A 25,394-nucleotide genomic window follows, 5' to 3' on the forward strand; every position below is an offset into this window, starting at 1 on the left:
AAAAAAAAAAAAAAAAAAAAAAAAAAAAAAAAAAAAAAAAAAAAAAAGGGAAAAAAAATGCTTTCTGTTTGGGGAATATCCAGCACATGCTTCTATACTTGTTCAAAATCCTTGGAAATTGAGAGGGATTGTATTTAAATCTTCATTGAAGGTTATGTTGAGGAAATTTTGAAATTCCTTCTTGTGGTTTAAATCCTCTTGTATACTATGACTTTTTTTTACCCTTTTTTACAGAAGGATAATTAATTGTCTCAAAGTAAAAAAAAAAAAAAAAGCTCTAGAAAGCAGTCTTTCTGTCTGGCTGCCCCCCTGGATTTGCTCAGTGTGTGTAGATAAGCAACTGGAAGAAACAGTGGGAGAGTGAGTGACTATGAACAGGAATGAGGAAGGGTACACAGCCTTTTCATTATCCGAGTCAAACTTCTTGCCAACTGTTTTTGTTAGTATAGGTTATGCTGAGTCTAAGAATGTCACAAAGGCTTTTTTTAAAAAAATTTCTGCGTAGTTGAACACAAATTCTAAAGGCTTTTATATTAKAAACTAAAACATGGGAGTGAAATTTGGATCCAGGGGATCTGGTAAATCTGTCTTCAGGAATGTCACAATGCTTTGGAGGAGGGGGAAGGAGTGATTCAATAACAGAGAACAAACACTTAGGGGAAGGCTGGTGAAGACAGTGTCCAGTGGAATTGTGGAGTTCATCGTCTCTTGAGACCCCAGGGAGACATAAGCTGAAGAGCTCAGTGCATCTCCAAGATTAGAGATAYGGGTCCCCACAAATAGTCTGGTTTCTGCATGCCTGGGCTCCTTCACATTGTCTCAAACTACCCTGAGAAAGGAGCTCTTTAGAGTATTTTGTTAACACAAACAATTGCTGTGGAGAATTTTAAGTATGTTAGGGATGGGCCAGGGAAGGAACTGTGAAATGCAGGTCTAACCACCCATYTAATTTAGACTCCTGGGGCAATAGTTTCCTTGAAGAAATCAATAACCGTCCCTCCAAAGCAAACTGTCAAAACAAAAGCCCATTTGACTCCTAAGTTTCTCCTCCTTGCACTCTAGCTACTGAAAAGTGTCACTTACATAGGGAAAGTGATTTAGGGTATTGTTTTAATAAAATAAAAGAATATGAGACTAACTCTTCTGTTGGCAATTGTTCGGTAAATGACATCGTTAGGAAGAAATGTTGGAGGATGCTTAGCAGAACTTTACTGGGTGTATTTAACTGACAATGGAGTCAGAGATTCAAGGGTGATTATATCACCAGATCCTGCAAAGTTTAAACTACCAACCTTGTCATGATTGTAGTTAAAAACTGCTTTCATTAGCAAGCGATAATATGGAAAAAGTCTTTACATTGTGACTTAGGAAGTCTGGACTTGGTTATCTTCCCCTGTGTCGTGACAAAGATAAGAAGGGGAAAATGCATCTTTAACTTTTATCCTGAAGTCAGTAGAAGCTGAAACAGGTTAGCACTGTTTCAGTGTTTTTAAACACTTAAAACAGAGACATATGCATTTCCTCCATAGATATGCATAGAAACACTATAAAATTGTGCTGGCTACTATATTATATATCTGCGGTGTCTTCATTTTTGTAAAAGGCTCTATTTCCTTTTGCCAAGTGCTGCTAGAATACCTGTAGAACTAGGAATGTTAAGTACTGTAAAATCTCTGTCTTCTAATGATTACCTTTTGTATCTAACATTTGATATGCTTTAGGCAGTTGAAAAGAACATTTCCAACATAGAATAATAGCTTTGCATTTCCAGTGGTAGGAACAACTGTGTGAGCTATATTCTTATTAAATTTATCATCTATAAGTGATTGCCTATTCCTACATTTCATTTCCATTTTKCTCTTGTACCTTACTCATCCCTTTCCTTTACTTCCTGTCTCCCTTTAACACACATCTATCTTCTTCCCCCTCCCCCTCCAAGTCTTGCAAGTCTCAAGTCTTAATTATTTAGAGCAGGGAAGAAGATATCAGGATAGTATAATTTGACAAGATTCAGATTACATCCCCTGACGAATAGCAAATGTACAATGGCAACCTGTGTGAATTACATAAGAAAACAATGGCATTTTGAGAATGGCCCTGAATTGAATACAGTTCAGGCATGCATACCTAAGAAAGGATCTCTGACATCAATTACTTTCAGGCACCTGTGTGCAAAGTGCTCAACGTTCTCTGCAGAACAATGGAATCCTTTTAATACTGTAGTTTTAGGATTGTTGAAACCATTGATTTACTGTCTTCAGARCTAGAGCCACTTATTACCAGGAGTGATCTGCAAACCCCCAAAATGACTGTAAATCTCTCATGAGGTAATGCAGCAGACCACAGCCCTGCAAGAAATAAGGGCAAGCAGCAACACCTTTCAGGTGTACAGAGGTTCTTCAAGTGAAAGGCTTTGGAGGTTCCCCTTTGTTTTTGTGGACCTTTGTGTGTTAGGGAAGCTGGTACTGGAAATCCTGAGTTATTACTTTGTTTGATACATATAACCAGAAGTCTGCCAGAAATCAGTAGTTTTACCACAAGTTTGCTTTAAAATATGTTTGGAATCCAACTAAAAGTCTTCTTTTCCCTCTATTTATCACAGTTTCAATTGCTCTGAATTAAAGCGGTAATGGATTACTGAGTTCTTCTGTACCTTATGGCTCATTCCATTCCAAGATGAGATGTTGAGTCCAAAGTCATAGAAGGATATTTCTTWTCTGAGTAATTTTTTTCTTGCAGGAAAATGATTTTTCTCTTTCCTCTGCAGCAGTGCAGTTAAACTAATGGCCCAGAGAACTATAGGCTTTAATTGTTATTCAGGTTGTTGACAAGTGGCAACCATTTAAAACTAGAGACATTAAAACTGCCTTGGTAAACCACAGAGCATGGTAGGTTGGCTGTGTTGCAATATTTTGTTTCTTTTTGTAAAGCAATTTGCAGAATATTTACCCCTGTGGAAGGAGTGACTTGATACCCAATTGGCTGCTATGTAAAGCACTGTAAAGTCATAAATACTGAAACTACAGGCTGACAAGGAAGAGCCGACCAAGATGGAATGCAAGACATCAAGTGGAAACACTTTTAATTAAGGCACGAATATTTAATGTTCATTCATGGAAGAAGAAAACTGAAAGGTATTCTGAAAGGCCTGCACAATAACAGGGATTTTAAGCAGTTGGATCTGGAGAGTTTTCTCCTTCTAATAACTGAAAATAGAAGCAGTAATTCTGAATTCCCTGAAATGTGCCTAGGAGAGAAGTTCTGCTTTTATCTATTGAAAGAAAAAAATGCCTTGGCTTTTTGTCAAAGCCAAATGTTAAAATAGCAGTAGTCACACACCGGGGAAGAAAAACTCAGTGTAGATTGTAGACTGAGTTTCAAAAACATGTGGCTATGATTCTTTCTGCTTCAATTACAGGGGTTTTTTTAAATGGAAAAAAGAAGTTTAAACTAGAAGCTTTATGGATTCAGCCACTTCCATAAGTTGAGCTTGGAGGAAAATATTGAATATTAAAAAAACAGTAAAGGTTTTGAGACAGTAAGATTTCACAATGAAAATCTCTCAGGTGCAAGCAGATTGTAAACTGATGGAGACTTGCTAGGTCCTTTCTTAAAATTAATATTGTTACATTGATTTGGTGATACAATAATATTCCAGGGACTAGGTGATACCACTTGATATAAAATGGCTTTATGTTAATGTTATGTTAATATTGATATACTAACAGTTGTACCGGAGGTAGAGTTGTTATGTGATCGCACATAAAACTGAATACAGGTGTAGTATGGAGATATTACAATCCTCCTACTCCAGGGAAATATCAAAATGGTGAATATCTGGATGCAGATTTTCAGATCTTGGCATCTTAGACTTGAGCTTAGGAAATTAAGTTAATACATGTTATTTAGTGGTTTGAGTGGTTAAAATATTCATTCCAGAATGACTGAAGCAGTCTTTGAACACTTGCTTTTCTGATCATAGTCTRGAGTTTAAAGTCCTCTAAGACCTTGTTTGAATTAAATAATCAGATTTTCCACTGAAACTGTTCCGGGCCTAAGCTATTCTATCCTATTTAGTTCTGGGAATGAATTTGGTACAGCAGTGAACTGGGGAAAACTGTTGGGTACTGGGTCTCCTATAGAGTTCACAAAGTCGCGGACGAATTAACAAAATTGCAGACTGGTTAAGGTTGGAGGGTGCAATACTGGGTCCCCTGCTCCGGCACACCCAGGGCGACCTACAGCTCATTGCATGGGATTGTGTGCAGACAACTTTTGGTTATGTTCGAGGATGGAGACTCCACAACTCTTCTGGGCAACCTGTGCCAKTGTTTGGCAACMCTTACACCTCTGCCAAGCTGCTCTCCATTGATGGCCCCTGCATGCACCGGTGTGGGGGGTTGGTCCTCATCAGGRCAGGACTTTGCACTTCTCTTTGCCGAACTTTCCAAGGTTCTGTCAGCTCATTTCTGCAGTCTGTCAAGGTCCCTCTGGATAGCAGCCCAACCCTCTGGCCTATCAGCTGCTCCTCCTGAACTTGTGTTATCAGCCAGATTGAGAGGGTACTCTGTGCTCCATCATCCAGATCATTAATGAAGATGTTGAACAGGCCTGGACCCATACAAACCCCTGGGGCACACCACTAGTTACCAGCCTCCACCTCTCCTTTGCCCCACTGATCACCCCCCTTAAGGTCTGTCCATTCAGCCAGTTTTTAATCCACCCCASTGTCTGCCCATCCAGCCCTGGAGGCTGCTCTAGGAGGCAATGTCATCCACTGTTCGCCTCATTCCAGACTTGTTCAGATCCTGCTCTCCCCTCATCTTCCAGGTGCGTCTGCTCATTGTGGAATGCTACCACATGATCAAGGTTAGTCAAGCACTTTCATGTAGTGAGCCATGCTGACTGCACCTGAGAAATTTCTTGTCCTTCATGTGTCTGTTTTTACAATCAGTTGCTCTACCAGTTAGATCTACAGATCCTTGGTCATACAGGGCTGGACCTTTATCCACATCTTACCTGGTCAAAGAAAGCAACATTTCTGAATGCAGTTGGAATACTTTGATTAGCTGGTCCAAAATTACATGCTACAGAGGGGAGAAGAATATCTGGTGGCCATATAGTGGCCATGATGGTCATGCCTTCATGAATTAAGGAAAGAAATGACAAGATACCAGCATAAAGTCTCCCTTTCCTCTAACCTGGGTGCTTTCTGATCCGAATGGCTTCAATTGAATTTTCTGTTCCAAATGTCATTCACTCACTTCTGTCTTCTTATAGCTGATACAGTATGAGTTTCAGCTCTTATTTTAACCAAAGCTTTCTCCAGGATGAACTGATATTCTAATGAATAGCATTACTTGATGGGAGCATGCAGAGATCTGTTAACTGGTGGTACCAAGCTCAAGCAGTAGCTAAATGAGTCAGCAGGATCATGTGTAAACCCAAAGGTGGTGTTTGCAGTGCACCCTATTTCCTACAAATCTTTCTGTGGCACACAGCTGCATGCCAGAAAAACACACCTCTATGGCTGTCCCCTGTACTATGCCGTTATTACTTCTGGGTCTTCCATTTGCAACACTGGCTTTTTGCAAKCTGTCTTGGGTTGATTTTATGGTAACACTCTATTCCTATATTCTGTCTACTTGTATGCCCAAAAGTTGTCTGCGCCTTTAAATGACCTGGAAGAAGGGGCAGGGGTGGCTGGGAAGGCAGTGCAGGCAGTTGCTGCAGGCTTTTGGAGCTCAGCTCACTGTGTGCAGTGGAGTTACATTGTTGCCGCTTTGCTAGCTCAGGTTTGTTAGCTTAGGCAAACAGCTCTCCCAGGGCTGCCAYCCCGTTTGCGACTCATGYGATTTTCTGGAGAGAATTAGTGGGGCTGTGGTCCCAGAAACAGGAGGCAAGTGCTGACCAGCTGGGCACTGGCAGGGAAAAGYGGTGGGCGCCGCTCCGTATAGTCCCAGACTCCGGAGAARCCAAGCCAGCGAGAAAAAAGCACACCGAGCCCTCTGTTTCTTCCACAGTGAGGAGAGGACTACCAATAGGTTGCCACTGGTGCCTGAGCGGCCACRTGGACTTTTCTTTTGTTTCTTTTTTTTTCCCTAGGACAAGAGCCATGCTATCTTTCCCCGCACCACATATCCRAGTGGCTGTGGGGGGAGGAGGCAGTGTGCCTTCCTGGACTTTTAAATATCTAAGTTACTTTTTTATCTTGTCMTGTGGGTACCATGAGTTGTTAATAAACTACTTTTTTTTTTTTTCTCCTCACTATTGTCCAAAAATTTGTTTCATATTGGTGGGAAAGATTATCAAATTTTTCACTTCAGAGGAAACATTTACCCTGTAACATTTTTCTCTGAAAACACTGTCTCAAACCGAGACACAATCTCATCTCRGTTTCTCCATTTTCAATAGGATTTTTCTCAAGAAAACTGCCTTTGTCCTTCTAAAAAAAGAACCCTAAAGTTATGGCCATAATGGTATTCTTTTTCTTCCCTAAATGATACTCATTTGGCTAACTTCGTTTCAGTTTACAAATGACTGTGAAAACTCTGACTCTGGGTAGGAGGACATTTTGCCTACTGAACTGATATTTCGTCAAGAAACGTTATTGAATTGTAAATAAAAATACTTTGAACACAGTTATTTGCTCAGATTATTTGCCGTGGATGGTCATTAGTGGAGGATGGCGTATTTTTTTCTAAGTAGAACTATTACTTAAATGCTGTGTTTATTCTCATGTTTCTCCATTGTTTTACTTGCTACCATAGCAGCTGTGTAGAAAAGTGATCAAAGATAATTTTATAGGTAAACAACTCATTTAACTTGCATGCACAGTCTTTCTGGTGTAATGAGATGAGTAAGATAGTCTACATCTAAAAAAATGAACACTTTTGTATTGATCAATGCCCTGATAAATAATGAAAAGGGTAGGATGAAAGGTGTGAGAAGAAGGACAGGAAAACATTGGAATTTTAGATTCTGAAAGAACAGGAAAAAGCAGAAAGAATCTCCATATTTACATTCAAAGTCTAGCAATAAATACATTTATTAATTTCTTAATTTCTGTTGCCTTGTTATCACAAACAAGGCAAGCATCTGACCATCATTAAATGTTTTCTGATAAAATATCTTCTATTCATTGAAAGGATTTTGTCATAAACTACTGCCTGACAGATTCTATCAAGATGTCCATTAATCATAATCTCTTACYGTGAGTGAGCAAAGTAGGATTTTTGAGACTTTGCTCTATAGAGCTTCAAGAGGATTGCTTTTTCTCTTGGACAATCTGTCCTCAGGACTCATCCACTGGCTCTACATGCTGTTCTTGGAGTACAGAGCATCCTAGATGATGTTACCTTTCAGACATGTGAAAAGCACACACATATCAAGGCTTGGTTGGCTGCCCCACAAAGGCAGCATTTCTTAGACAAGATGAATAGGCAGAATCAATTTGTTCACCTAAGTATTCCTTAAAATGAGGGTGCCATGCTTCTGTCTGCTCCCAGTGAATCTATAAAACTTCTGGGATATGTGATGTGGRTCTTCCAATTGCTGCACGGGCAAAGTCTTACGATTCAAGGCAAGAATGAAAGATAGGCTGTAAAACAAAGAAGGTGGTAGTTCACTCAGGCCAGATGTGTCTAAGCTGTTGTGTAGCATCTGTAACAAAGCCTGAAACCTGTACCAGTGAAAACTTACCTTGCTCATGCAGTAGAAGTGTCTGGAAAGAGAAGGCTGATTTTGTACTTTCTCCTTGACAAAATGAAGGGAAAAAGTCAACATTCTTCCAGAATTTTGATTAGAAATAAAGAACATAGCAAGTTCGGAAATTTCACTATTTTTTTCAGTGCGACAAATGTGGCATTGAAGTCAGTGAAAGACAAAACTTTATAATTCTCCTTCCCCCTTTCCTGCTCACATGAATTCAATCAATTTTCAGACATTCTCTGATCTCWGGATGAGGTTTTTTTTACTTTACATGAGCTTAAAAAAAGGGCTGTCACATTTACCAAGGGCTCAAGGGCAGCAGCAATTCCTTGCTGCATAATAATCCTATTTGAACCTTATGTTCCCCAGCCTTTCAGCAAACAGAAGTACATCTTGTTTTCATGTCTTGAATACTTGTACTGAAGAAAATGGTAATTAAGGGAAAAGCTAAAGTTTTTTTGAGCACAAAATTATTACTTTTGAGCACTCAATAAAGCATCTAAATTCTTCAGCCTTTCTTAAAGAATACAGCACAGCTGACCTTACTAAAAACCATAATTTCCAAGGCATGTTCACTTGAATAATGCTGCTTGGTGTTTGAAAGTATGAGGATGTAAAAGCAGTAGGAGGAAGTATGAAGTTTCCTTCTATTTATTGTGATTTATGAGTAAAGATTAAAAGCAGTCCAAGATAAAACTGACACTGAAAGTGGAAATTCAGTTTGTGACAGTGCTTAAGTGCTTGTGTCAGGAAAACCTATGCAAGTGTAAGGGGAAATAGTCTTATATTTTCCTGTTGCTGCCTGGTGTAGCATGTGCTGTCTGTTGCATTTTGGAAAATCCCAATGTGTTGAAAATCAGTAGAATCTTGTCTATATGCCCTCATGTGATAAATGTTTTCTGATTATGGGGGAGGCCAAGTAGTTCTACAGCCTGTGGCTGGGTTTCCACCRTACTTCCTAAAACAGACTTCTGGATCTGGCCAGGACTAGGTTAATTTTCGCAGTAGCCAGGAGGGACAAGACTAGGAGGTGATTCTATACCCCTTATCTTTTTCTGGGAAGGGTGGGAGGATTTCCACTCTGGGCAGGGTTGTGAGGCAGAGGGAGCAGTCAGGTATTGCCAGGGGTTTCCTGTGAGGAGTGAGCAGTAAGGTGTGAATTGGTCACCTTTTTTCTTGTACACTCTGTCATCAGTATTGTTCCTTGTCTTWTTTTGTTACTGCTTCCAGTAAATTGTTCTTATCTCAATCTGTGCTCTTTCCTTTTTGTGCCTCCAACTCTTCTCTCCAGCCTGCCCCAGGGGRAAGGAGAATGGGGGAGCAGGAGTGCAGGCAAGTGGCAGAGTGCTTTGGAGAGTCTTGGTGGGARCACTAAATTGGGGAGTATCACTCCTAAACTATGTCACACAGGATCTTTACCAGGGGTTAAAAACAGCTTGGTAAAGAGCCCCATACTTCAGAAACTGCTTGTTAATTAAGGATATGATAGAAATATAGATAAATCATCACATGGATGCAGCTGCTGAAAAACTAAACACTCAAAACARAAATGAAAATTGTAAAAAATATCCTTTATATCATATGCTTACTTACATGCTAGTGAAAATGGCAGAAAGTGGAAAAATCATAAGTTTAAGGAAAATTCAACTGAAACTTGTCRTCTGTTTTCACATTTCTTCACGTTCTTTTTTTGCCTTCAAAGCGGTTCTAACAGTATATTTGGGTGCACAATTTTGAGAGATTATTGAAAATAACATTATTAGAAGAAAATTATGAAGCTTGGATTTTCATAACCCTTTCTAGTTCAGAATGAAAGCAGGACTAATCCACTAACATTTTTTGTTTTATAGCTGTTATGAAGCAGTGTCACTTCAGCCAGGTCTTATGATTTATCTGTGATTAAATCATRTAATTTCCTTTCCTGGACTTGGCTTGTCCATGTGTGCTCACAGCCCAGAGTCAATCCCACCCTGGACTGTAGCAAAAGCAGCATGGCCAGCAGTTTAAAGGTGGGTGATTGTCCCTCTGCTCTGCCCTGGTGAGAGCTCACCAGGAGTASTGTATCCAACTCTGAGATCCTCAGCACAGGAAGGACAGKGACCTGTGGAGAAGGACCAGAGGAGGTCACCCAGATGACCAGAAGGTTGGAGCACATCTCCTATTAGGACTCGTTGAGAGCATTTGGATTGTTCAATTGGAAAAGAGAAAGCCCTGGGGAGACCTGTTGATTTTCAGGACTTAAAGGGTGCCTATAACAAAGATGGGGACAGACTTTTTATCACAACCTGCCTGGACAGGGCAAGGACTATTGTTTGTAAACTATAAGATCCAGGCTACAGTGAAGGAAGAAATTTTTTTATGATGAGGGTGGTAAAACACTGGAATAGATTGCCTAGAGACGTGATAGGTGCTCAGTCTCCAGAAATATTCAAAGCCGGGTTAGATGGGTCTTTGTGCAGCCTGGTCTAGTTGAAAATGTCCCAGCTCATTTCAGAGGAATTTGATTAGACAGCCTTTAAATGCCCCTTCAAACCCAAACTACTTTATGATTCTGTGATTCTACCGACATTTAATTCTTATTTATGTGGTAATAGAAGTCAAAAAGAGGCACTACTGTGGCTAGTTTACTAATATTTGATTCATACTGAATCCTCACTACTCCCAAAGTTTAATTTCTGCACAGATATTTTTAGGAATATATGCAAAATCTTTTTCCTCTGTTGGAAGGGATCTGACTATATAAAGGACATATTCTTGTACAAAGAAAAAAATCCCATGCTGATATGACTTTGTACGAGATATCATACAATGGAATCATTCTGGGATGTTTTTTACTTAGGAAGGGATTTGTGTCTGGTTTCCACCTTTCTGTTTTCTTGAAATAAAACACCATCTTAAGTAAACAAAAGGTTTGAGTTGTGAACTGGGCTTCAAATACAGCTTTAGCCAGTTGGTTTGTTACCTTCCTTTTTATTTCTCCACTGTGGAAAATAGTTTTAAACTAATCTCCTTGTGACCTTCCTTTTGCCCACCACCCTTTCTCATTTTGCCCATGTATGCACAAACACAAAGGCATAACTGAAAAAAACCCCAAATAAACAGGTGTCTTAGCACCTTCCTACTGCATTTCAAAACACCAAAGCTGCTTTCCATGTACTACATTTTGCAGTATAAGGACATGAAGTAAAATACAGCTCTTCCTACTGCTGCCATTGTATATTTCACCTCTCAAATGATATAGTGAAGGTATGGGAGTTAAAGTATTACTTAATAGGAGAAGCTGTAGGGACAAAAATCAAAAGCCATGTTAAACCATATTGAATGATAGCAATATTTCAGAGCCATTTGCAGGAAAAATTTAGAGTGATGTAAACTAAAGTGCACCTTGCTCTTAAGTCTGAGGGAATGTGCCTGGATTTCTGAGCATATTTACTTTCTTATGTGTGGGAATGAGTTTGTTCAGTAACAAAGCACGTCATGTCTTCTGTTTTCTGTTGCCGGACCCAGAAACTCACAGGYTTGATTGGTGAAAATGGTGTTTTCTTAATAGACAAGAGTACTGTGTAACTATTGCAACACAAGAATTGTTGCCTCTTTCCTTTCCATGTATCACTTCGTTCAGTTCTTTACCATGTTCTTTCTGATTAGCACTGCTAATGTTAAAAGAGCTATTCCGCCATGAAGTAACACTCCACAAAGAGAATTGTATAYGGAGAAACAAGTAAGTGACAAGTGATGTCAAGAGCATTCTTAAAGAAAAACTTTCTTTCTTCTGCATTTTGTGACACAGCTCTGGATCCATTCACTGAGATGGTTCCACATCCCGATAAAAATAAGAGAATCATAAAATCATACAATGGCTTGGGTTGGAAGGGACTGTAAAGATCATCTAATCCCAACCATCCTGCCATGGTCCATCTTCCACTGGACCAGGTCATCCACAGCCCCATCCACCCTGGTTTAACACCTCTAGGGATAAGGAATCCACAGTCTATCTGGACAACCTGTCCTGGTGCTTCACTACCCTCTTAGTAAAGAATTTCTTCTTAATATCCACCTTCCTTCAGCTTAAGGCCATTTTTCTTTGTCCTTTCTCTACATGTCCATGTGTAAGTTTCCACTCCAGCCTTCCTGTAGTCCTCCTTTAGGTACTGGAAGGTGCTGTAAGGTCTCCCCAGTGCCGTCTCCTCTCCAGGCTGAACAGCACCAACTCTCACATTCTRTCTTCATASCAGAGGTTCTCCAGCCCTGTGATCATCTCAGTAGCCTCCTCTGGACCTGTTCCAAGAGGTCCAWGCCTTTCCYCTGCTGAGGACCCCAGAGCTGGATGCAGCACTGTGGGTGGGCTCTCACCAGAGCACAGTGGAGGGGCAGAATGCCCTCTCCTGCCATGCTGCCCACGGTGCTGCCCAGGGTGCAGCCTGGGATACAGGTAAGTTTCTGGGCTGCGAGCACACAAGGCCGAATTGTGTTGAGTTTGGGAAAAGGCTTCATCTGTTGTCATTCTGGACACTTTATGACAATAAGCAGCATTTCTCTCAAAAGTATTTCTAACTTGTTGGTTAAAAATCTCACCTAGAAAATCTTAGATGACCAAATTCCTACCGCATATAAACAATATACTTGAGTTTCTGAAATTACATAAAAGAGTTGTAATCCATCATGAAACTCTTCTCTTATAAAGCTGCTGGAGACTTTCCTCCAACATAAGGCTGGCAAAACTTTGAAGCTTTTCAGGTGGTTCAGTAGTATTTACTTTCAATGGAAGTTAGGCTGGCATATGTTGTTAATACTCTCACATTAAGTTCGTTTTCAGTTTTAAGTAAGAGCTACTTGACATATGTATGTTTGTTTGGTTTGGGTTCTTTTGTCTGTGGGCATTGCTAGCAAATTTGGATACCCTAATGCTTATGTAATTTACTGCTGTTAATCAGGAATACTTCCACTGTAATTCCATGCTATTCCAGCTGTATTAGTTAAAATCTTGCCAGGCTGGAATGTAAGGGGCAGGAAGCAAGCCAGTCTCCTCATGCTTGAAAAAAAGTACTTTCCTGTCTCATGACTTGGAGCAGCCTTCATAGGAATTCACCCAAACCCTTAGGCTTTAATTATGTCCCCATACCCTTCCTAATAGCAACAATCCTTACTATGCCCTGCTGGAAGCAGTACAGGGGAAGAAGAGAAAGTCCCTACTGTATGAGGATATTTTCAGAGTTTCGGTCTACTATTGGTATTCATTCAAATATTTCTTCCTCATCTTCTTTTTCTACATGTGCAGTAGACCTCAGCCAGGGAGAACTGGTTCTGTTTTGTGTTCAGACTTTGGTAATCCCTTGCACAATTTACCACGACAACAGAATAACTGCTGCCATATATTACTAGTAACCCATTTCCTTGCAGTCTTTTATCTGTACAAGCAAATGCCAAAACATTCCCACAGGGATGTTTTCAATTATTTATCAATTAATTTATCATATTAAAATGGAGATTAAAAGGAAAAATATTCTCAAATTCATAATGTGAGACTCATTTATTGGCATTYCTTTATTTAACTCATGTTACTAGAAAATATTTTTGTATTTAAAAGAAAAAAAATGCTTTCACTATCTGTCAATAAATTTAATTGAATTTTTGAAGACAGTTTAAAGCTGGGGCAGTTGCAATGTATACAATTAATAGAAAGTACATTCTACCCTGTTTTCATGCCTCTACATGCTTTTTTGATTTAGATGGTAAAAGCAACTGTATTTTTAGACCTCAGGCAATCATTTTTGTCACTACCTTAGTAATCAGAAAATAACCACTGAGTCTGATTGCAACTATTGCTTACTCTTTTACATGCAATTGGAAGAGGCTTTGAGAGAAACATGCTCTCTTTATTCTTTTGTGTACAGACTAGCTTTGGTATGAAACATCTTCAACTGTGCCTCTTTCTATTTGCATCTGGTGTAGACTATCATGCACTGCCAGCATCCTAAACACAGAAAAGTCATAGTAACCTTTAAATGAGTTTGGTCTGTGAGGAATATTAACTTGAGCAAGAAGATTGTCTCTCAAACTTAATTTTAATACCTTTGCATAGGAAGAGAAGCAATTTTATGATTCTTTTACTGTCCTGTTTTATATCCTCTACTATCCTTCAAGGTGTTTCTAATGTGTACTTTGCTCTCATTTTGAAATATTATTTTTGACTGTTCCCATTTTTCTTTCAGTGCCATTCAGTTCCATAAGGGCCAAATGCTACCACATTTGCACTGCAGTGGGACTGCTCCTTCAGAAAAGAACTATTTGGCATAATTATGATAAACTGTGCCTGGGTGTTTAAACTTCATTATGTTCTAAGTGCTCATAGAGGTAATAGTTGCTTACTCACACACTTCTTTGAATTTGACTTGGGGCTATCTTATTATGCTATGACCTATCAGCTGGGAACCTTGACCTGTATGTTGGTTGCATTTTTAATTGCTAACATATTTTGTTAATTGTTCACCTACAGAGAACAGCTACCTAAAATCTCCTGCTTAATGAGCTCATTACAATGTTGTATGCTTTGTAAAYGGTGACCATTACAWATGTGACAAATAAAGAAAGCTTTCTTGAGCTGGATTAAACCAAACKCGAACCAGTCCTTCCATGTGAAGGACTTCTATGCCTTGCTTAGGAAAAATAAGTCCAAAATTGAGTATAAATAATAGAAATAGTCATGCTCATTCAGTATATTTTAAGACAGTACCAAGATGCAATACTAAAAATGGCTTTTACCTCTTGTTGTAAAATATATGTATATTATATATCTGAATTTCTTCAGATATAAAGTTTTTTCATAAATCTCTCATTTTATTTCTAGATTGGGTAAAAGCATAAGGTACTGACTAATAAAATAATTTCAAGTTTGTTTAAGTAATATTGATTAGAAGAAATCCTTAAAAGCTCTTTTCTTAAGAGATTTTTGCCAGTTGTATATAAACAATTCAAAATGGCAACATCAATTCACAGCGCTCGCTTTGCTGTTACAAGGTCCACAGAACAGAATCTAAAGGACTATAAAAAATGCTATCAGTSCCCTGACCAGGAAAAAAAAACCAAAAATGAGCACACTTTGTTGATAAAGATTAGAAAGGCAAATATAGGTAATAATGATCAGCTTCAGCTCTGACGAGTCTGCCCAAACACTTCCTGGACAGACGAGAAATGCAGTTTCCTAATGCTTTGAATCCTTGCTTCAACGAAACCACTCTTAGAATACAATGGAAGACCTTTTTCTTTGATTTAAGCCTAAATTCATCTGCAAATAAGAGAGGGTAAAGCAGTTTCCGGGTGGATAAGGAAAGGATGAGATAAAAGTATGAAACTATAAGAAGATTATTTGTCAGTCACAAGAAGCCACTGGAGTTTTGTGTTTGGACTGGTGTTATGCAGGGCTTTGGTTTTTCTCTATTTTTAATTTCCCACTGCAAAAAGAGGTGGGCCATTCTACTGAAGGTTTCTGATGACACATTTCTGTTGGCATTATTAGTATTCATGTAGATCTGGCTATTGTACCGGGAAAACCATATAATCMCTTTCCCTAGGGGAAGGGATCTAACACAGAGGTATCAAGTGCAGTTTCACTCAGAGGCATGACATGAATTGACATGAGAATGGGAAGGGGAAGAGAGGTGCATCTGTACAAAGTGAATACAGGGTGACTGTGAGTCACCAGCGTGATAATGAATCCAGGATGTAGCTGAAATATAGATTGTGATAGGAAATTATTAATGCTGTTGGACCCGCTTCTGCTATGACTCATGCAGAATGCAGTCTATATTTCTGATGGCTCTGAGTCTACCAAGGTGAACTCAGATTGAAGTAGACAGAGCTGAAGACTGAAAAACATAGTTTATTTTAACAAGMAACAAAAAGAGAGTTTGCTTTTCTCTTTGCTTTTATAATAGGAAATTAAGAAATCAGTATTAGGGAAAAGCAGCCATTTAAGAAAATCAGTATCACTCTCTCAAAGGAAAATAGTTATAAAATAGCTGTGAACAARTTCAAGCTAGAAATCGGAATGAGGCCTCTAACTGTGATGAGGGCTGGTGATGTGCCTTCACATAGACTTAGCTGGAGCAATGACCCTCTGAAATGAAGATCATTAAATATGTTGGCSTGACGATGAAGATCTGGAGACAGAACCAAACAGCCCTTACTAATACTCATGGTTCTTAATTAGAATTGCCAGATATTCTGTGCAGGCTACATAAACTACTGTAATTAGCTGACAGGTGTGCCTACAGCTATGCAGGCGAGAAAGGCTGTGTGCGCTGAGRTAGGAAACTCAGGGAGTCAAGTCATGAAAGAGATTGCAACAAAGAAGSCAATGCACAAGGATATAAAACTGGTGCATCTGTGAAAATAACGAAAGTTACAAGGATAGAGCAGAAACTGAAAGATTTAAGAGTATAAAGCAATCAAGTGTAGTGTGTGCAGGAAGTTTATCAGAGAACTAGTAGGTGGGCATGACTGCTGAGAAATAAAGGGAGCCATAACAAAAGATAAGAGAATTATAAACAAGTAAAACTTGGTTAAACAACGAAAGATAAGAGAATTATAAACAAGTAAAACTTGGTTAAACAGGAAATTGTTTCAAAAACTATCTCTTAGTAAAAAGTGGACTAAATAGAGTTTAGGTTAATCAGCAAAGAGAGATTCCTGGAAAAATTTGAGATTAAAGTGGTGGAAGTATAAATAAATTTGCCCATTAAACAGAAGACAAGGTCACTGTAGAGTCGAAGAGAACTACTTTACTTATAAAACYGCCTCCGCACAATTAAAAAGGGAAACACTAATGGTCATTGTTGTTAAGCAATATTCTAAATGATTGCAATAGGGAAGTTTAGCTAAGGACTTTATATTGTCCATTGTATAAGGAAAATTCATGGTTAGTCTAGGTGATGGTGAGCCTGAAACTGACACACATTTCCCTCAGGGTCACGAGAGTACCATGGCACGCTCCAGGGGCAGCCAGCAAAGCTCAGTGATTATATGAGACTTTTGGTAAACCAAGAGTGAGAAGTGATTTTAAAACAGTGACTGCTTAGCTGCTTTTTAGATGTCAGGACTCCTACTTATATGTTTTAATGAGAAAAAAATCTCCAAACAATCAAATCTAATCTACATTAGTCTTTCAAAGGAGTTTGCAGACTTAAAAAAGACCAAAAAAAAAAAAATCCCAAACAAACAAACAGCGGAAAAATAATAGAAAATACAGAACTGTCTCTGTCCCAGCATCTACAGTTCCTGTACCATGAATGCTCCAATCTCTAGCAGGGGCTTGTGTAGGCAATCTCATGCATTTCTACAGCACTGCTGCTTTCTTGGTGTGGCAGGTGCAGCTGGTTACTCTGAGCTGTGACCCACCTGGCTGCAACGAAAACGTGGGGCTAAGGACAAAGAGAGTGCCCAGGGATCCATGCCTTGCAGGGATGGGGGAAGCAAAATGATCCTCTCTTGAAAATGCTCATTGTGGATTGTATTTTAGAGGGTGTGGCCATGTCATAGTCAGGTAGACCAACATAATAGCAATAGTTTAGGACTTTCCAGAGTCTTTTGGACTACAATACTGTCTAGCTATAGCTGATACAATTTAGGTAACAAACTGGTATTTAAGTATACTTTGAGCTATTATATAGCCAAGAAAAAGCAGATTTTCTTCCCTGCATGCTATTGGAATGCATTTCTTTATCTTTCTTTTTCTTTCTTTCTTTCTTTTCTTTTTTTTTTTTTTTTTTTTTTTTTTTTTTTTTTTTTTTTTTTTTTTTTTTTTTTTTTTTTTTTTTGTAAATAATAACATGTATCTGCAGAAGACACCACTGAAAAAAAATTGCAAAAAAGGTAGAATTAAGCAGGTTTATAATGCTATGGAGAATATGAACAGGTGGATAAGATTAAAAAATYGCCTGCTTGCCAGTCAGTGCTCAACTACTGGAAGATATTGAGAGGAAAGAGTTCCCTTTTGGCAAAATATTCTTCTGTGGAATTTGTTATGCTTTCTCTTAAGAAGTTTCTTTGTTGTGTTGCTAAAAAAAATGGATTGTGTGCCGGCTTGGAGATATTACTATTTGCATCTCTGAAAAGTAAAAAATCACAAAGGAGCTTGCAGTGACCCTCACTTTGGTCAAGGGTGAGGGTTTTCACCATTTAGAGAGAATCAAGTCGTGGAGTTCCAATTAGAAGCACCCATGGCTTGATGAAGTATGATAATTTCTGCTTTATAAGCAAAATAAAAAAGTCAAAACTGGAGAATAGACTAGTATGATACTGTCAGTGCATATGACCCACTGGTAAAAATGCATATGGGAGACCTTACACTGCCACTAACCCTGATAGGAGGAGCTTAGAAATGTTTGCAGATTCATATCTATGCTTTCATGGAAACTATGGAAATGATAAGGCTGATAATATTTTAATTTTCTAGATTATTTTATGAGTCCTTGGATTTTATCCAAAGATACGTGGAAAAAAAATCCAGCACAGAATCATTATCGTTATTATGGGTAAATTCTTGATTTCTCTAGATGGCACATTGTGTACTGTGCATGTGCACTAGCTTTTGTGATTGACTGGAACAGTGATATTAGCTGCAAAAATAATTTTGGTGTTTGCAGAGCTTTGATATTACACTTTCAAAGTTAATTGAAAAGTAATTATTCACWTGAAATACCGTTGAAATGACTGCATAAATCCTGAAATTTAGCAGTATTTTAAATAGGTAGTTTCAGATTTTTATTTTTGAAGTGCTTTTTTTTCAAAAGGTGGTAAATATATCTTGAATTGTTAATTTCAGCTGGAAATAATGCAAAAATATCTAGAGCTGAGGTATTAAAATGTTTAATTTGATAAGCAAAAATCAGGATTGATTAAAAATAGGTTTTGTTATAGATAATTTGAAAAAAAAAGGAAAAACCCTACATCAGAAATTTTTTTCCTGTATCTACGAATATTACTACTTGAAAATGAATTGTACAGTATCTCTTCTTTATTATTTTTGATTTTTTTTTTGTTTTAATCAGTCTTTCTGTCTTCATTTTGTGGAGTAACTGAGAAAAAGCTTATTCTGTTGAATCACTTCTTCCAAAATAGTCACAGATGGCCTTAGAAAGGAAGACATAATTCACTGATTGCTATAAATTCCACTGAAGAATTTAGCTGAAGTTACTGCATTTTTAAAATGTCAACTTACCCCAACTTACTTCTTAAAGTATGTTTCATTCTTTGAGTCAAAAGCAAGTGGTTCCAGCCACCAAATCATACATAGATTGCTCATGTGTTTTGTCTTTCTCATCAGACAGGTTAAATGTCACAGTCCCTTTTCCTGGATCTCAAAGGAAGCATCTGAAAAAAAAAATCACAGGATGTTTATACTGTGCAACTGTTTCTTAATTTTGTGGAAGGCGTCTAACTCAGTGATGCTCAGCTTGAATTTAAACAGTTTTCCCAGTAGCTAGTCTAACCCACTTTCAARCCAGGTATAGCATGTACTGGAAGAAAGGCATATGTTTAACTTTTTCTTTAATACTGTGTCTTAATATTTCTGTATCTAGACTTAGGTAGATGAATTCCAAATGTTAAATGTTAAAATATTAAATGTTAAAATTTATTGCTCACAGAATTGCCCTGTTCACAATTATTTCTTTTATGACATGAATTTGCTACAGTTTTTCTTCCTTTACCCTTTCCTTCTCCTCATTAAAATATATTAATGTACTTTTCCTCATTAACAGCAGTGAAAGTAGACGTTTTCATCTCTGGGTCTGTCACAGTAATTTGTCTGAGAAGCACTGCATGCTATCCTTCCTGATATTTGAAYTTTTTTTCACATCAGAATCAAACTAAACTTCTTGTCCATTAGGAGTTTACAAATCTTGCTGGATTGTATTTTGCTCCTCAGTCACRTAAAACACATAGTCATGCTAGGCATTTAGATGTAATTCAAGCTTCCAATTCTACTTTGTCAGAGGGGCACAGTTTATTTTGGGGGATAGTTTTTAGATCTCTTTTAGACAAGTAAAGGCAAACTATGAAATTGAAGTGCTATCATTATGTGAGTCTGTAATAMACTTAAAATATATTGAGGACATTACTTCAGAACAATGAACTGTAAAAATAAACATTAATGAGTGAATTTGGAATTAATCTATCTCTATTAATTTCCACAAATATAATAACTATTCATAACATACGATCTTGATTTTTTTACGCACATAGATTTTTTAAAATACTGATAAATTTTAAAATATCTTTGCTATTTTATGCACATAACCAGAAAAAAAAATCAGTCAGTGTAGTGAAAATATGAACTCAAACCAAGTTGAAAGTGCATCTTAGTCCAAAGTTATTTTATTGAATTTCATCACTTGTGGTATTTTCCTTTTGCATATTTCTATGTTTATAGACATATTTCCGTTGATCATATGGCATGCTATCTACCTAAAATGTTAGCTAGGCAGTTGTCTTAAAACAAATACAGTCTGGTTTTCAGATTTACTTGGGCCAAATACAAAAATGAAAYGAGGCTTCTTAAGCCCCATTCACGTAATAACTTTTCTGTCCATGGCCTGCTTCCCTAAACTAACAGAGTAGAAGAATTTATGGCTGATAGTATTAAAATGTRGTACAGATAATCAGTCAGTTGGAGTTAAAGGGAACACGGACAGATAAGACAGAGCTGATTCACTGGGAAAACGCGTCTTAGGAGGACACAATGTAATAACCAAATTCAGATTGACTTCCCAGCATTCAAAACTGGTTTTGGTTGAAAAGGGGAGAATTCTGCAGAATATGAATTTTTAGCTGGACATTGGATTTTTTCTTTCCAAATGCCTAGTTCTGAAAAGTCTTTACAGGTTCATTTTAAATTTTTAACTTGAATTTCTTGTAGTCATGGCTTATCTGCTAACATAAGAGTAGGAAAAACAGACTTTGTTTAGTAAGACTAGCTCAGCAACATTCATTTTCAGGGATAAGAAGATAATCCCTTCTCTGTGAGGTGATAAATTAGTTGATAATTCACTGACCGAAAATTCAAGGAATCAAGAATGACTAGTAGGAAAGAATTTTGAGAAGCTAAATGCCACAATTTGTACACATGGAATAGCAGCTAGTTTATTTTTCTTCATTTAATTTCCTCTCTCTTCTTTTTTTAAAATGCAAGTCCAAAGGATCTTATAACAAAGAGAGGAAACTAACTTAGAAAAGGCAGAGTGTTTGTTTCTGTGCAGTGTTATTCATCTCTTGATTATATTATACCAATGACACCAAAAACTGGTGTGGTTTAGTCAGCTTCACTGACTGCAGTTTGTTTTCATGCCTGCTTTTTTATTAATCCCACTTTTTAGCTGTGTTCTTGTATGTTGTCAAGTCTTGTCTGCAAACTCCCAGGAACATCCAAATTCATGATCATTGTTGGCACAGGGAGGCTCTGGTCACTCTTCCTTTCATGTTTCTGTTCTGATGAGACCATGAAGATTCCACAGTTTAAGGAACAGTGGGATTGTGGGGCTGCTGCAATGATGGATGATGCTTCCAACATCGCTGGTGTAGGTGCAGACAAGGCTAAAACCAACAGTTTGGGAATGGGGCCCTTGAAACWCTCTGTAAGGTAGCTAGTGAATGTTTGACTAGGACAAATCCTTGGATGGGAAGAAAAACAATGTTTTTTTTGGTAAAGTAACTTGGTCTAAGATCTCAACATGGTCATAGGAAAGATTCTTCATTGTGGCTTAAGAGTCTTGAATTCATAATGATGGGATCTTTTCCAAGTTTTTGAGCTAAATTGTATTAGCATTGTAAGAACTTCAACAGAGCTTATGTTCAAATGTGGAGAAACTTGGTAGCTTTTAGTAAAATTTTCTTCCTGAAGTGAAACTCACATTTTCAATACAAAACTAGGTAGGTAAAGCCACATTTATTGAATCAGTTTCACAAAGTGCCAGGGTTCAGGCCATCTGGGACACATCATTATTTAAGATAAACTGAAGGACAAGCTCACAGAAATCCCAAAACAGTCAGTTAAACCACCCGTGCTTACTTATTATCAAACACTTCTCCCTCTTCCTCCTATCTCATGTTCTTTCTTTGTAGACTTGACTTCTCCCTGTTCTTCTCTCTGCTTTTTTTTAATCTCTTTTATCCAATGCCGAACAAATGCATTATAAATACATGTTGTCACATGTATTTGCAATCTTAGTTGTGTTTCTGTTAGTTGTGTTTCTGTCACTTTGAACAGTCTATTTTTTTCTGTCTGATTGTGCCATTTTTCTGTCTCTTGAGATTCACTCATGGCACTCAGTAATTTTCCCTCCTTCTAATGACTGGCTAGTTTAACAGTTTTACCACACCATACCATCACATGTTTTGCTATGATAGATACCACATACTCTTTGTCTTTATTAACAGATTTTACATACTATTGTAAGAGACACATTTTATGACACTTTATACAAAAGAAAGTTGCCTATTTGAAGGAGCTACAAAAGCACCCCTTCCTTCAGAAAGTCTCTGAATTACATGAAATCCTTGGTAGGGGGCTTTTGAGGAAAAGGGTYGAAAGGGATCTCCCATGATATAAGCTTCATTCTGCTCCTGCTGCAGGCTACATTATCAGAATATTATTTATAAATTTAAAAAGAGTTGTCTTGAAACTAGCTCTTCTTTCAGCATTCTTCTGCCATCTTCCAGTAAACCTATTCATAAGCTGRTAATTTTTGAAGACAATTATTAGGCGGCTGGATGTTTATTTGAGATACAGAAATAAACCATAATATCATACATTTCCCAAACTTCCCCCATTTCTTTTCAGTCTTACAATTACTGCTTTGCACAGAACACCATCTTTCCCTAAACAGATCTTGTTAAGAGGAGATAATCTAATGAAGGATATAAAAGTCATGGGATATTGGCTTCATATAAGTTAAAATATGCTGGATAAAATCCTAAAGATTGACCTTTTTTTAAAATTCTTTAGTGTCTGTATCCCATGCATTCCGTGTGTACTTTTGGATCTAATCACAACGAAAGCGAAAAGTTTGTGTGAAATCAAAAGTGCCAGCTAACCACAATTGTTGCTCAAAATGTTTCTCCATTTCATTTCTCACTCATTGTTTTCCTCTTTTCTTGCAGTTTTCCACTTGTCCCACAAAGTCACTCGTGTTGTTCCAGAAAGCGCTCTGTTGATTGTCCTCGGCCTCTTCCTTGGTGGCATCGTATGGGCAGCAGATCACATTGCCTCCTTCTCCCTGACACCAACTGTATTTTTCTTCTATTTGCTGCCCCCCATTGTTTTGGATGCTGGATATTTTATGCCAAATAGATTATTCTTTGGAAATCTTGGCTCCATCCTTTTGTATGCTGTCATCGGGACAATCTGGAATGCTGCCACGACGGGTTTATCTCTCTATGGTGTCTATCTGACAGGAATAATGGGTAAGTTTGATCTGTGAAGGCACAATTATGGATGCTACTGTGTACCAGCTATTAGATGGGTGATGAGCTACAGTTTAATAGCAGCAAAACTCAGTGGGAGCAGTTTGTGATACCTTTATAAAATTCATGAATGCCCTGAAAAATCTTCCCTAAGGAATGCAAAAAGGTATTTGAATCCATGTCTCTCATATTGTCCTGCTCTAAATGTGTGCGAACACTCTCAGGATARAGCTCAGGATTTTTTCTGCTAATGKACATCTGAACAGAAATACATGCTGAAGGGCTTGTTTCTTTCTGCTGTGGTAGAAACCTTAAAAGYTACTGTGAAATGGAAATATCTTCCTTAAGTCAGCTTTAATATTGTTATATTGAGTTCTATTTAATAGTTATTAATGTATATAATGTTATTAATATAATTAAACATTATTTTATARTGTGTTATTTAATATTAAGTGGGTACTGAGTGGGTATTTATGCATGACCCATCTAGACATCTCATTTATGTCTTCTGAGTCTAGAAATTGTAACTGAAGATTTAGAAGATTTACAGAACAAAGTAGCAGAGGTCTTTGTAAAAAAAAAAAAAAAAAAAAAAAAAAAAAAAAAAAAAAAAAAAAAAAAAAAAAAAAAAAAAAAACCAAAAAAAACCAGACAAAAAAACCTAAAACAAAAAAAAGAAGCCCTTTTAATGGGAGCAGTCCAAAGTGCTTTGAAAGGGTGGGATGCAGTTTCCTGGACCACAACTACAAAAAGGRAAAGTTTCCTATTGCTTGAGCTTTTCCTGGAAAAGGTGTGGATGTTCCATCCCTGGAAGCATTCAAGGCCAGGTTGGATGGGGCTYTGAGCAGCCTGGTCCASTGAAAATGACCCAGGCAGAGGAACTGGAGGGTGTAAGAGGTCSTTTCCAATGCAAACCATTCCATGATTCTGAGACACATGCTGTGCTAATTACACTGTGATACACGGGCACAGGGCTGCCAGGAGATGCACAGAATAGCAGTACTCAATCTCTACAGACTTGCATTTGAGATTCATGTTACCTAATTGTGGATGTTTGTAATACAGAGAGCTRTGACAAATGCATTTTAGATATTTACATTACTATAACTCTTACTTCAGAAGCAACAATATTTTATTTGGAAGATACAAAGGTGACAGCTCAGATACAAACACCCTTGACTTCTATAGGTAGATAAGAGATTTACTGTGCTTTAGGCAATATATTTCATCCACAATGTCACATTTATAGCTAAAATTGGGTTGTMAGGAASAAAGTATATGACAAAGGAATACTGYTACTGCAGATTGGAAAAGGTTTTCTTTGTTTAAATATGCAAGATGCTTGGAATAATTTGAAAAATATGATCAAAAATATTTTCTTAAAATCCTATTCTGGGAAAGATAATGAATGATAATTACTTCAAAAAACATTGCTATAAGGCACTAAAGGAARAAGATTGATTACCTTACAACATGTGAAATGGGAAAGTTGACTGTTCMAAAAAAATTTTATTTTAGGTGAAAAATTCACCTAAATTCTTTTCCTCCTCCCAGTCTGTAAACAACTCTTGACTAACTGCAAAAGCTGAATTTGATGGTTACATTTTCTGCTTCATCAACATGCAAATCTTTCAGTGACAGTGCACACTAGAACTCTGAGCTTGCAGTTACATGGGAGAGTCAGCTCCTATCGCAGGCCACAGCTAAAGCTCTGCGAGAGAAATGTGGGGATGTTAATGAAGGCAAACAATAAACTGACATGCCTGGGGATCTTCAGTGTTTGAAAGAGCATTATTGGTATACGGTGGGGACTTGTCTTTGCCATGAAGACCTACTAGAGTTCTAATTTCAGCTGTGAAAGAGGCCAGACAAGGCTGTCCCTGATTCAAACTATGTCATTCTCCAGCAAAGCTGAGTGGGACTCTAAAATAYCTACATGACAGAGACTTAACTAAATCTAAATCCAAGAGGTCAACAAGATCTAATCACCACACTTTGTGAAAAACCTTGYAGTTGTTACTCGCTTGCTGATGATAGGAGAATGCTGAGTTACTCAGTTTCTAGAAGAGTTCATAGTACCTTCTGATTGAAGCTCCATGGCATATTTTTGTTTCTAGCCCACTTGTTCTACAATTGAAATGAATAATGCTAAAAGTAACATCATTAAAATGTAGAAATGTAAATCCACTGYAGATTAAGATGAACTAAAAACAAATGACTTCTGG

The 25,394-nt window shown here is 37.7% G+C and overlaps 1 protein-coding gene across 1 annotated transcript in view; it reads left to right on the forward strand.

Annotated features, from left to right (window-relative positions):
- Window positions 1-25,394, forward strand: part of SLC9A3 (solute carrier family 9 member A3) — a 51,218-nt gene that overhangs the window by 3,899 nt on the left and 21,925 nt on the right. The window contains exon 2 of the mRNA XM_057379050.1: window positions 22,867-23,169. Within this exon, the coding sequence (XP_057235033.1) occupies window positions 22,867-23,169 (303 nt within the window). The remainder of the gene's footprint in view (window positions 1-22,866; window positions 23,170-25,394) is intronic.

Source organism: Malurus melanocephalus, unplaced genomic scaffold, assembly GCF_030028575.1.
Source record: "Malurus melanocephalus ecotype Western Australia unplaced genomic scaffold, MMel_1.1 scaffold_383, whole genome shotgun sequence".
Lineage (NCBI taxonomy): Eukaryota > Metazoa > Chordata > Aves > Passeriformes > Maluridae > Malurus > Malurus melanocephalus.